The sequence below is a fragment of the Oncorhynchus mykiss genome, chromosome 22 (genome assembly GCF_057628025.1).
Source record: "Oncorhynchus mykiss isolate SJ-2025 chromosome 22, ASM5762802v1, whole genome shotgun sequence".
In the NCBI taxonomy this organism is placed as follows: Eukaryota; Metazoa; Chordata; class Actinopteri; order Salmoniformes; family Salmonidae; genus Oncorhynchus; species Oncorhynchus mykiss.
Window position 1 is genome coordinate 31,374,675 of NC_143043.1, and position 13,713 is coordinate 31,388,387.

The 13,713-nt window shown below is 45.7% G+C and overlaps 1 protein-coding gene across 4 annotated transcripts in view; it reads right to left on the reverse strand.

Annotated features, from left to right (window-relative positions):
• Positions 1 to 285: 285 nt before the first annotated feature.
• Positions 286 to 13,713, reverse strand: part of LOC110501642 (immunoglobulin superfamily member 3) — a 100,583-nt gene continuing 87,155 nt past the window's right edge. For 2 of the 4 annotated variants that reach the window (XM_021579344.3, XM_021579343.3), the window contains exons 7-9: positions 8,713 to 9,123; positions 3,883 to 4,311; positions 286 to 3,506 (exon numbers count right to left, since the gene is read on the reverse strand). In XM_021579344.3, coding sequence (XP_021435019.1) covers positions 3,256 to 3,506; positions 3,883 to 4,311; positions 8,713 to 9,123 — 1,091 coding nt within the window. In that variant the 3' untranslated portion in view covers positions 286 to 3,255. Of the gene's footprint in view, positions 3,507 to 3,882; positions 4,312 to 7,042; positions 7,739 to 8,712; positions 9,124 to 13,713 lie in introns of those variants that run through there. The other 2 variants (XM_090215843.1, XM_090215842.1) reach the window with 1 other exon arrangement.

The window sequence follows — 13,713 nt, forward strand, 5'->3', positions numbered from 1 at the left end:
GAGGCGACGGGGAGAGGTGGTGAAAAATGCAATCTGTTCATTCAAATCTAAAATGGGTGGGTTTTAATACAAACTAGCTTAACATTGCTAATCATTGAAAATGACAAATTAAACAATGATTCATGATCATTTTCTGGTTTAAAAAAAGTGGGGGTGCAAAAACAAGTTTGTACCCCTATTCTGAAAGTGGGGGTACAGCTGTTCCGTTTGCTCCATTGCTCAGGTGTCTGGAGGTTCATAGAAGGAAATATGTAGAAGGGTCAGGAGGAATGTCAACGCCTAATGTTGCACTGAACATGTTTTTATTGCAATAAACTGACAGAATAGCAAAGTGCCTTTTGAATGATAGCAGTGGTTACTATTCAATAGAATATATATCAGAATAAAAATCAACAAAAACATGTCATATACACGAAAAACACAATAAGCGTCTAAAAAAAAGCTATGGCCTTCCTTTTCATTTCAGTGCACTATCATAGACTTGAAAAAATAACAAAAATACATCACTGGAAAAAAGCAGCACTGGCTGAACTGAACACTTCACCACAGTTATTTTCCAGCTAAATCTGGAGCCACAGTCACTGCATGCAGCCCTCGGAACGCAGCTACAACACTGTCGGAGCGTCTGGAGAGCATTTAGGATTTCGTCTAAGGATGTTGATTACTACAAAAACACTGTTCAGAGTACAACACAGCTCCAATTACGCACTGTGGCACTGTGACAACACACACCAAAGCCGCACCCTCCACTTCCTGGTTTAGATTCAGAGATCCTGCACGCTGCTCAGGGATTTGCTGATTTCCTTATCACTGAATTGTGGCAAAACCAATGAAAAATTGTTGAAGTTTAAAATGAGGGTCCACCTCTGGTCAGATGTTGGACCAGATCTTATCTTAGCGTCTTGGGTTTGTGACAGGGTTGAGCACAGTTGGCTTGAGCTGCTCTTTCAACTGTAGCTGTCAACCAATGCAGGTGATGAGGCCTTCCGCTCTCTCAGGATTTGAATGGCAGATGGAAAAGAATAGAAACAACCAAAAAGATGTTCTCCCTCCCCCATAAATCTGTTGTTCAAAGTGACTTCCTATTCTGTAGATCCGTCTGACACTTGGCACAGGAAGTGAAGGGCTTGGCATCGCTCGGTCACACAAACACGACGCTAAAAAGTTTGAAGGTTACAAAACATCAAAACGCTTCCTGCAATATTGTCATGCAATATACATTTCGACACGATTGAGAAGAGAATGACGAGAGCTTTCAGCAGTCTGGCAGTGAAAGGGTTATTTTACGGAACAGGAATGTCACATTTCCTCTCTCGGCCATTCCATACTATGGGAATGTGACTGATTCCCAACCCTTCTGCCAAGTGTACTGTAGGTAAGGGGGAAACATCCACAGTCCACGAGAGGCCGGCTTCGGTCCAGTCATCTATGGCAGTCTAATGCATTTCTATGAAGCTCACACATCCTAACTAGGTGTCACGGTACATTTCAATAAATAAACAAGACGAGCAAAAGCTTAAAGTGGTTAATTTTGTGACTCTCGCTGTTAATCTACTGTACATCCTATAGTGAAGCTGCTAGGTTTCCAATACAGGTATAGAGCATTTAGTTAGTGTTTCCACACTGGCCAAAACATAAATCTTCAATGTGATGCCACTGACTGCGCAGAACAAATTAATCTAGCATTTCTATATCTACGACATTTCAGTGCCTGTGACTATGGACGCAGTGTTATCATGACTTTGTATCTGTGTGTTTTGGTTGCCTGGCAACACAAGTAGAAGAGCAGTACTTGGAGAAATCTAAAAAGACATGTACATGAACTATGCAAAACAGTATAAAATAACAAAAATATATAAATGAAGGTACAAAAAAATCCAAATCAAATCAGACATGATATTAATTCCCATGGTGTGTTGGTAATCCGTTTTTGGGGATGCTTTTGTTTTCTCTACACGTTGTCCAAAGAGCTGGTTGTGTGTGTGTGCGTGTGTGTGTGTGTTTTAATATGCATGTTCTTAACCTCTACACACATCTCTAGTGATGATATGTCTTGTGGCTCAGCTCCCCTCTACAGGAATTTCTAAGAGCTGCACAGCTTGTACCCATTAATTCATGTCTATTAAAGACAGCATGTGGTAGTAATAGCAGACAGCGTATGAAATGGCAGAGAATTTCATTTCAGTCAATAAATCCCACTGTGTCAATACATTTATGCAGAAACTACTCAACGGGTTTAACATAAGCGTAAAAATCGCCCTTTCTGCCTACAAGGCCTATAATCCCCCAGCATGGGGTCGGCAGCCATATTTACAGAGTGCCTCGGAACCAATCGGCTTTGCTCGCCCCTTTAAACTTCAAACATTTGTTGCAGAGGACAGCCTGGAATAAGTTCTTGGCACTGAAATATCCCTCATGTCAAAAATATGTTCATTTATCCTCATTCCTTCTCTCTTTCCCTCGTTCTCACTCTGTTTGGAGAGGAGGAGAAGAGGTGTGCATTCACACCGATGCCTAGTGTGTGGCAATGTACAATGGGCTCGCTAGGTCTGTCTCTGTCTGCCAAGGCAAACACACTGAGGAGACAGGTGGGTGAACACACACACTTTCACATTGTCACGCACACATCTCTTCTAATTGTCTTTGTGTGTTTCTGTGGGAGTCTAGTCCACAGCGCTGGAGTCAGTTTGAAAAGGGCCCTCGCTATGGTAACCAAGGTATAAGGCCAGGCAGGGACTGATCTGAGTTCAGTGCTAAGTCAAACGAGCACAGAGAGAGATTCCTTATCATCCTCACTACGTCCTCAGTTCAGTACAGAACAGTATGCCCATATAGGGTCCTTGACTAGTCATTTTCTTGTTCCCAGATTGTATCATTCTAGCAGACATCTTTTGAAAAACAGAATTTAAAAAAAGAAAAATAACTATAGCTATGTTTTTCACTGGACGAAGAGGAGAGCGAGAGATACATATACTCACACTTCCAAACACACACACGGCTGCACACTTGGCGCAAACACACTTTTCCACAGACACACACACACGACAGGGCTGCTGCAGAGTATCTCACAGACAGGCAGCCAGCACAGCCGGGGCAACCACGGGGGGGCGGGGTTATACATGGACGAACAGATTGACTGACAGCTTGGACACAGCAGTGGTTGGTCAGGTGGAGGTCCGAAGTAGACCCTCCCTGGCGTGGTATTGGTTGGATCCTCGATGAGTACGGGGTGGAGGAGGGTTATGAGTTGTTTCCTTACTCCACTGAGCCAGGGTGCAGGCTGAGGGCGGGTGGGTCCAGGCAGGTGGGCGAGTAGCTGAGGTGGGGTTCTTTGATCCACAGTAAGGGGGCGCCGTTCTTGCCCTCCTGGGACTTGCTGTGGCTACGGCTCTTATAGCGCACCAGGAGCACGGCAATGAGGAGGATGCCGAAGATGGGGAACGGGTAGAAGAAGATAAAGTAAAAGAGAGAGTCATTGGAGCACACCACCGACTGCAGTGTGGAGACTGTGGGGAAGGAGAGATAAGATAGAGAGAAGGGAAAGAAGAGAATTGAATGAGACTGCGATATGGATGAAAAAATGACATCAATGGAGAGCATTACATTATGGTGTAGTTTGATGTTTCTTTGGCATGCTACTTATAGCAGTCTATAGTCATAGCTGTGAGTGTGTCAGTACTAACTCAAAGACCAGAATCATCAGCACGAGCCAATGATCTCATATGCCATCTGTGGAATGATACAAATGGGAGGAGTTGGTTGGAAAAAAACGCAGTGCAGCCGAAATGTTTTTGTAGCCCCAGGCCATTGTTATTCACCATGTGGTACCATCTGTTTTATTTTTAAAAAGCACTGTTAAAAATAAACATTAGATTGATTTACCCTGCTGGATCACGGTGACGATGGTAACACCGGAGTTGTTGGTCGCCAGGCGATACCAGGCGTTGCGGGGGTTGAGCAGCCACTCCTCCACGTGACAGTAGTAGCGCCCCGTGTCAGCGGGCCGTGCTCCCTGGATGGTGAGACTGTAGAGGTCAGAGGTTGTCCTCTCAAACTGCAGACGTGAGTTAGGCCCCGCCTCCTCGGTGGGGCTACAGTTCCCGTTCCCGAACACGGCATCGTGTCCAATGGAGAACACACACAACTGGTCTTCCTCTTCCTCATCTTCCTCCTCGGGGCGCTCCACGTACCAGGACACGGAGAAGCGGGAGTCTCGGGAGGACTGGGAAGGGATGCTGCAGCCCAACCGGATGGAACCAGACTGGGACACAGTGATGTTAGATTCCGACTCCTCCACCTGCAACCGCACCTCTGCAGAGAGAGCGAGGGAGAGAGAGGGGAGGGAAATAGAAAGAGGGAGATTGGGAGAGAGAGGGGAGGGAGGAAAAAAAGGGTGAAGGAAGAGAGAGGGGGGAATAAAATAACATTCAAATTGAAGCTCATTTTTGGGGCAGAATAATTGTCATGCCTTGAAACAGAAAACTTCAGACTGGCAGATGTGCTTCAAATCAGTTTATACTTCAGAACCTCAACACACATAATCAAAAACACAATCATAAACTCATTTGATAGCAAAACATCTCTCATTGTCAGTTTTATGTGCCCAACTACCCTTAAATGCCAAAACCCCAAATCCTAAAAATAAATGTCTAACAGGGTAACTAGCCCTACCAGCTGTCCATGGCCTTTCCAGTCTGCTGTTCTGCTCCAGGCCTCCCTTCCTCTTAGAGGCTACTAGCCCAGGGGGAGAGTGTCTGTGTGGGATGGCTACACTCCTACAGGGCCTTCACACTGACCCAGTTAGAACAAGTAAAAAGAACTGAACTTAAAAAGACTCTGCTAGATCAGGCTGTCTGTAATGTTTCTTCTTGTTAAAAAGGAGAGCGCAGAGGAAAAGAAGACAGACAAGGAGAGAACTGGCATCTCTGAACCATTTCTGTTTGACTTCCTGGGTGACTGCATTCTTTAGCACCTTAATGAGACCCTCCCAACAGCCACCTGGGAAATCAGGCCTGTAAATTTGCAGCCCATCATTATATATTTATATAGCTGTACATGTATAACTATATGGAATGAGCACTCCCTGATATGGTGTTTGATAATAACCAAATCCCCTGGTGAGCCTTGGAATCCTGAAGGAAACAGAGGTGAGACGCAAACAAAGTGAGTCACTGATATGCATACACACACAATCATGAATACACACATGCACAAGGGCGTGCACTTGAAGGAAATAGATGTGTTTCTGCAATGTGTGGGGAAGAAGTGTCCACTTTCCTGCTAAAATAACATACGAGTGCTTTTGCTCCCTGACCAGCTCCAGGCCTTCAGTCTGATCTTCATGTTGCAGTTGGGCAGATGTCACAGACACCCGCACATTTCACCCTGCATTTACAATGCCCTACTCACAGGACCCCTGGCACAACAGATTGCTTTCAGAGATGTTAGGGGGGGGGGGGGGGGGGGGGGTGTAGCCATGTTTGTCTATCAACAGTCACCTTCCTTTGGGGGTCAGAGAGAGGAGGCATAGGGGGGTGAGAAGGGTAATAGCAGGGTAGCTGGGTGGAGGGGGGGGGAGGCGATATGGCCTAAAAATCATATCTCCATTTTGTTCTTCTCTAAATCAGCTTAGTTGTACAACTAAAGGTAAAATACACTGCATTTCAAACAGTCAGCAATAATGTAATGAATTTAGGGCGTGTGAAATAAATATAATCCTTCCACAACCATAAGACCCACTAATAATGTACTTAATTTGATCAAAATATACTGAACAAAAATATAAAAAGCAACATTCAACAATTTCAAAGATTTTACTTCGTTACAGTTCATATAAGGAAATCAGTCTATTTAAATAAATTCATTAGGTCCTTATCTATGGATTTCACATGACTAGGAATACAGATATAGATCTGTTGGTCACAGATACCTTACCAAAAAAAAAAAGAAGGTAGGGAAGTGGATCAGACAACCAGTCAGTATCTGGTGTGACCACCATTTACCTCATGCAGCACGACACATCTCCTTCACATAGTTGATCAGGCTGTTGATTGTGGCCTGTGGAATGCTGTCCTACTTCTCTTCAATGGCTGTGTGAAGTTGCTGGATATTGGTGGGAACTGGAACGCGCTGTCTTACACGTAAATCCAGAGCATCTCAAACATGCTCAATGGGTGACATGTCTGAGTATGCAGGCCATGGAAGAACTGGGACATATTTTGATTTTATTTAACCTTTATTTAACTAGCCATATCGGTTAAAGAACAAATTCTTATTTTACAATGACGGCCTAACCCGGCCAAACCCTCCCCTTATCTGGCCGATGCTGGGCCGATTGTGCGGCGCCCTATGGAACTCCCGATCACGTCCGGGATCGAGCCAGGGTCTGTAGTGACGCCTCTAGCACTGAGATACAGTGCCTTAGACCGCTGCACCACTCGGGAGCTGAAGCATGAGTTGACGGAGGCGGATGAAAGGCATGACTATGGGCCCCAGGATCTCGTCACGGTATCTCTGTGCATTCAAACTGACATCAATAAAATGCAATTGTGTTCGTTGTCGGTAGCTTATACCTTCCCATACCATTACCTCACTGCCACCATTGGGCACTCTGTTCACAACATTGACCTCAGCAAACCGCTCGCCCACACGGCGCCATACACGTGGTCTGCGATTGTGAGGCCGGTTGACCGTACTGCCAAATTCTCTAAAACGACATTGGAGGCGGCTTTATGGTAGAGAAATGCACATTACATTTTGACAACAGCTTTGGTGGACATTCCTGCAGTCAGCATGCCAATTGCATGCTCCCTCAACTTGAGTCATCTGTGGACATCAGTGACAAAACTGTATTTTAGAGTGGCCTTTTATTGTCCCCAGCACACGGTGCACCTGTGTAATAATCATGCTGTTTAATCAGCTTCTTGATGTGCTACACCTGTCAGGTGGATGGATTATCTTGGTAAAGGAGAAATGCTCACTAACAGGGATGTAAACAAATCTGTGTACAAAACTTTTGAGAAATAAGCTTTTTGTGCGCATGGAACATTTCTGGGATATTTTATTTCAGCTCGTGAAACATGGGATCAATACCTTACATGTTGCGTTTATATTTTTTTCAGTGTAGTTTTAACCTGCTTTTTTTGCAATCACTGATCTGGCTTTTAAATATGTTAATTCAAATGGATAATAAAAAATAATTATAACCAGAACCATGTATAATGTACATTCACTAATAATGACTATCTTCTTGTTGCAGGCATTATAAAACATTAACACAGGTCTCATAAACAATCTCTCAAGCACAAGCCCACATGCTAGTGAGTAGCCAGCTAATCTTTCTATTGTTATGAACACACCCTTCTGTCCGCCTCCCAGCCGGTCCACTTTGTTCAGGTGTTGAAATCAAGCCTACCTTATTTTTCAGAATGAGAATGAATTGTCAATTTATTATCTAATTGTGTTTTATGCTTATTGCGCATTTATAAAACACAGACTAGACAGCTGGTAGAACAGTCTTTGGATAAATTCTGCTAGCGGTACGTGGTACCCCAATATGGCTGCGCGACAAACTGGGCTTTCATTCTCCAGAATGAATGTCCATTGATACTCCTGTTTTAGTAGTGTCTGCTCTGTGAGTCATTTGAGGAGTTGAGACTCTCCGTTTACACACACACCCCAAGATCACTTCTTCCTCTCTGACAAGCGGCTTGGTCCAACACGAACAGTCATATGGACACTGAAACAGAGACATTATTTTACTGTAATAAAAAAGTTAACCTTTCTAATGAGGAAGTGGCAAAGCGAGAGGTTTCGCCAAAATCGGTCCAAATTAAGGCCAATACGTTTCTGCCTTCATGCATTTGGGACACCTCCCATTGTTAGAGTGGAGATATGAGCATCTCGTCATTATATGCAGATCTCTGGTGTAAATGGGAAGGTGCACACAGCACAGAAGGAGTGAAGGAGACGAGACCAAAAAGACAACAAGCAGACATAAACGCCCATAAAAACGGAAAACATGTTGACTCTTGCAGTACAGACATTTGGAATATTATGCAAAAACATACATTCAAATGAATCAGATCTATCGCCCAGCCCTAGGAGGGGGGCTAGGAAGTCTGTATAGTACATGGTAGGGTTGGGGCCATTGGGTTTGAGGGGAGTAAAGGTAGCAGCTCGGTGTGTAGGGTGGCATGGGGCTGAGGTGAGGTTGTGTGTAGTTGGTGTCGGCACAAAATTTACTTATTATGGGCAGGTGGTTTATGCCCCTCAGCTCTGCCAGGCTCTGCCCATTTGGCACCAGGGCAACACCCACCACGTCCACCTGAGCTCTGCCTGGGGCAGGTGGATGGTGATGAGGTCATCAAAGCGAGACGGCCTTTAGGGCAGGGGGAGAGGGCACAACTGGTCACTGCCAGAAGATAAATGAACCACATGGGTCGAGAACAGCAACTGCTAACCACTACAGAGACAGAGAGAGACACTGGGCTCTTGCTGTTTCTCTTAGGAAGATTTATGTGTGTAAAGGCTGAGTGAGGAGTCCCGTGCCAGTTTGTACCAGTATCCCTCCTCTCTGTTTTCACTTGGTTGTCATACCAGGACCTGTGTGAAGCTTGAGGAGTCACGTGCCAGTCTGTACCAGGCTTCATCCCATTCAGCTCTATATCCCTCCCGTCATCCCTTCCCTTGTTCCCTCCTTTCTGTCCTCACCTGGTTGTCTGACTAGGACCTGTGTGAATCCTGAGGAGTCCCGTGCCAGTCTGTACCAGGCTCCGTCTGGGTCTGTGAGCCACTCCTCCACCAGGCAGTAGTACGTCCCAGAGTCGCTGCTCTCTGCCCTGTTCAGTGTCAGCGCGTAGAGCCGTGGCGACAGCCTCTCAGCCTGCACTCGTCGCCTCAACCTCTCCTCGTCTGCATACGCGCCATATTCAAACGCGCCCGAGCGCTCAATCCTCAGCAGTAGTTCATCGGCCTCAGCACCTGCCGCACGGCGCACATACCAGAGCACGGCATGCTGGGAGTCTTGGCTGGTCTGGGACGCCACGGAGCAGTTGACACGCACGCGACTATCTTCCAGGTAGACCAGGGACTGGTTGGTCTTCTGCACCCGCAGCTTACTCACTGTGGAGGAGAGGGAGAGAGACAGGGGGTAGTGAGAGAGGGTAGGAAGGTAGTGGGGGGAGGAAGAGGAGAGAGAGAGGGGAAGAGATGGAGGGTAGGAAGGTAGTGGGGGGAGGAAGAGGAGAGAGAGAGGGGAAGAGAGGGAGGGAAGGAAGGTAGTGGGGGGAGGAAGAGGAGAGAGGAAACCGTTATTTCAGTGTTTATAGAAACAAGTGAATGGTGGTGACAGGTACACAATGTCATTTCTGTTTGTGACAGACTTGTTGAGGCGGTCTTCATTTCCTGCTGAAAAAGAGAGGATATTAGTGTGTAGGTGGAGGAGAGGCAGGGAGAGATGGAAGGGAAGGCTGTCAGTGTATGACAGAGAGGGATGAAAAGAGAGGCCTTGGGGCCTCCCGAGTGGCACAGCGGTCTAAGGCACTGCGGGCTGACTTCGGTCATCAGTTGAATGGTGTTTCCTCCGAGACATTGGTGCGGCTGGCTTCCGGGTTAAGCGGGGGGGGGGGGGGGTGTTAAGAAGCGTGGCTTGGTGGGTCATGTTTCAGAGGGCTCATGACTCGAACTTCGCCTCCCGAGCCCGTTGGGGAGTTGCAGCGATGAGACAAGAACGCAATTGAATATCACGAAATTGGGGAGAAAAGGGGTGTAAATTACAACAAAACCCCAAAAAGATAGGCCTTGAATAAGTTGGGTGGGTGAGAGGAAAATATTTAGGAGGGAAAGATGAAGGGAAGAGGGGTACGCAAGACTCGAGCGAGCGAGGCAAAGAAGAGAGGGGGGAGATTAAGGAATCTGAGCTGTGGGAGAGAAAAAGAAAAAGATGGAGAAATGAGGAACGGAGGCATAAGAGGCCTGTGGGAGTTAGAGGGAGGAAGGGAGGGAGATATGGAGGGAGGCAGTGTTAGGATGGGGCTCAGGGCGCTGTGACTGAAATGGTTAAAGGGACATCAAGTGTGAGATTGGATTAGCTACAGGTACATCAAGTGTGACCGACCGGCGCCTCAGTTGGAGGCTTAAAGGAGAGAAAACACAGCGTGTGTACACACAAACACACACACCCCTTAACTGATCAACTAAAACATTAACTAGGTCACACATGAAAAGGTACATTATCATCAATGTAAAAGAGAACAGATTTAATTCACCATTCTCATTTGAACACTAGGGCATGAAATAGGACACACACACACACACACACACGCCTGTGCTGAGCTTTGATAGGAATGACTGCCTGGAGTCACAACCATCTGCCTAGAGAATTTCACCCGTACTCACAGATTGGTGAATGTGCTTGGATGGTCAGAGCATGTGTGTGTGTGTGTGTGTTAGAGAGCTAGCATTTGGCCGTGCTCTAAGATGCATTTTCACAGCCCTCTTTCCTCTCCACAATGGCCTCTTGAGTGAGTTCCGAAATTAGTCATCTTTGGCTGGCTACACACTGGAGAGAGACCCGCTCTGAACGCTCCCAACCCCAACAACCACTCCAGCCGGAATTACAGACGAACCCTCCAGAATCCTGGCAATCATTCTCCAGGAGAGAATTACCTCGGAATCACCTGGAGTGGAACCGTGCTGGATTGGATTGGCACAGGACAAAGCGCCCCGCTGTTTTTCCCCATTTGAAGTTAGAATCCACTTGGAAAACAGAGGAGAGTGGGGGGTTATAAGCCTGTTTCCTTGGACCAGTGTTTACAAAAAGGCCTGTTCAACTTCAAAGCCTGACCAAATACCAGCCATTCAAGGCCATTATGGTGCATTATAATCCATTATAAAAGGCATTAAGTCATTATGAGCACTGAAACAGGTCCATTGGCTTCAGAATCATAGGTAGCAGTACACAGTGGTGCTCAACACAAGACCAGTGAAAACCTTTTCACACTGCAGAGAGAGTGGGAGAGAGACTCCGCACCAGGACCCCAAACACTTGCGCACGTTTCAACGGCATTTAAAACGCGTTTGTCTTCAACAGGAACTGAGGCAAAAAACAGGACTGTGGGGATGAGGATGTAGAGTACATGGACCGGGAATAGGACGTGCATACTGTACACTGAGTGTACAAAACATTAGGAATATTGTGTTGCACCCCTCCCTTTTGCCCTCAGAACAGCCTCAATTCGTCGGGGCATGGGCTCTACAATGTGACGAAAGCGTTCCACAGGGAAGCTGGCCCATGTTGACTCCAATGCTTCCAAATCAAATCAAATCAAATTTTATTTGTCACATACACATGGTTAGCAGATGTTAATGCGAGTGTAGCGAAATGCTTGTGCTTCTAGTTCCGACAATGCAGTAATAACAAGTAATCTAACTAACAATTCCAAAACTACTGTCTTGTACACAGTGTAAGGGGATAAAGAATATGTACATAAGGATATATGAATGAGTGATGGTACAGAGCAGCATAGGCAAGATACAGTAGATGGTATCGGGTACAGTATGTACAAATGAGATGAGTATGTAAACAAAGTGGCATAGTATAGTATAAAGTGGCTAGTGATACATGTATTACATAAGGATACCGTCGATGATATAGAGTACAGTATATACGTATGCATATGAGATGAATAATGTAGGGTAAGTAACATTTATATAAGGTAGCATTGTTTAAAGTGGCTAGTGATATATTTACATCATTTCCCATCAATTCCCATTATTAAAGTGGCTGGAGTTGAGTCAGTGTCAGTGTGTTGGCAGCAGCCACTCAGTGTTAGTGGTGGCTGTTTAACAGTCTGATGGCCTTGAGATAGAAGCTGTTTTTCAGTCTCTCGGACCCAGCTTTGATGCACCTGTACTGACCTCGCCTTCTGGATGATAGCGGGGTGAACAGGCAGTGGCTCGGGTGGTTGATGTCCTTGATGATCTTTATGGCCTTCCTGTGACATCGGGTGGTGTAGGTGTCCTGGAGGGCAGGTAGTTTGCCCCCGGTGATGCGTTGTGCAGACCTCACTACCCTCTGGAGAGCCTTACGGTTGAGGGCGGTGCAGTTGCCATACCAGGCGGTGATACAGCCCGCCAGGATGCTCTCGATTGTGCATCTGTAGAATCACTCTTCACTCACTGTTTGTGAGTGCTTTTGGTGACAAGCCGAATTTCTTCAGCCTCCTGAGGTTGAAGAGGCGCTGCTGCGCCTTCTTCACGATGCTGTCTGTGTGAGTGGACCAATTCAGTTTGTCTGTGATGTGTATGCCGAGGAACTTAAAACTTGCTACCCTCTCCACTACTGTTCCATCGATGTGGATAGGGGGGTGTTCCCTCTGCTGTTTCCTGAAGTCCACAATCATCTCCTTAGTTTTGTTGACGTTGAGTGTGAGTTGAGTGTTCCCATAGTTGTGTCAAGTTGGCTGGATGTTCTTTGGTTGGTGGACCATTCTTGAAACACATGGGAAACTGTTGAGCAAACCCAGCAGCATTGCAGTTCTTGACACACTCAAACCAGTGCGCCTGGCACCTACCACCATACCCCTTTCAAAGGCACTGAAAACGTGTCTTGCCCATTCACCCTCAATGGCATACATACACAATCCATGTCTCAAGGCGTAAAAATAATTTTTTAACCTGTATCTTCCTCTTCATCTACACTGGTTGAAGTGGATTTAACAAATGACATCAAAGAATTATAGCTTTTACCTGGTCAGTCAATGTCAAGGAGCCGGTGTTCCTAATGTTTTGTACACTCAGTGTATGTGCAGGGATCGCCCGCATTTTCTGTGTGTATGTATGCGTGTGTGTTGATGCTTTGGGAAAAGAGCATATATATGTAGAGACTTGTTCAATCACACATATGTTACAAGGCCATACATCATGCATAGTTATTGGCAGTTCCGTTTACTGCTGGATTCTGTGTGTGTGTGTTTTAGCGAGTCTGTCAATGTCTATGTTAATTGTGTTAGCATGTTCTGCATGAGTGTGTTTCTTTAATGAGTCTCATAGATGCCAACCCAAAGTAAGACAAATACATAATTGGAAACACTTGTCATCTATGTTCTGCATTAGCTGGTGTGTCACTCAAACCCAGGCCCTATGCCTGTGTGTGTGATGTAATGTGGATTCAAATAAAGTCTTTAAAGTGTGGGTGTGTGATGTAATATGTTAATTAAAATAAAGTATTTAAAGTGTGTGTGTGATGTAATATGTTAATTAAAATAAAGTATTTAAAGTGTGTGTGTGCGATGTAATATGTTGATTCAAATAAAGTATTTAAAGTGTGTGTGTGTGTGTGTGTGTGTGTGTGTGTGTGTGTGTGTGTGCAACAGGCTCAGATTTGTTCTACTCTCCGTCAGCTCTGTGTAATCTCTCACCAGTACAAGAGATGGTGAGTACTGCTGAGATCCTGTGTATGATTTTTATCCCTCCATACTCTGGTCAGCAAAAGGGGCCTATTCTGGGAATTGGGAGCTAATCAGATACTAGATGAGAAGATGATCATTTTTACAAGTTAACCTTGAAGTAAACGCTACTGACGGTGTGGCTAGAATACCCTTAGACAGTCCTGCTGGGTCTCCCAGTGAGGGAACAGACCAAATTAAACACTGCCAAAGAACCCTGCACTGCCATAGCCAGGCATGATTAAATGACAAGTTAATTAACATT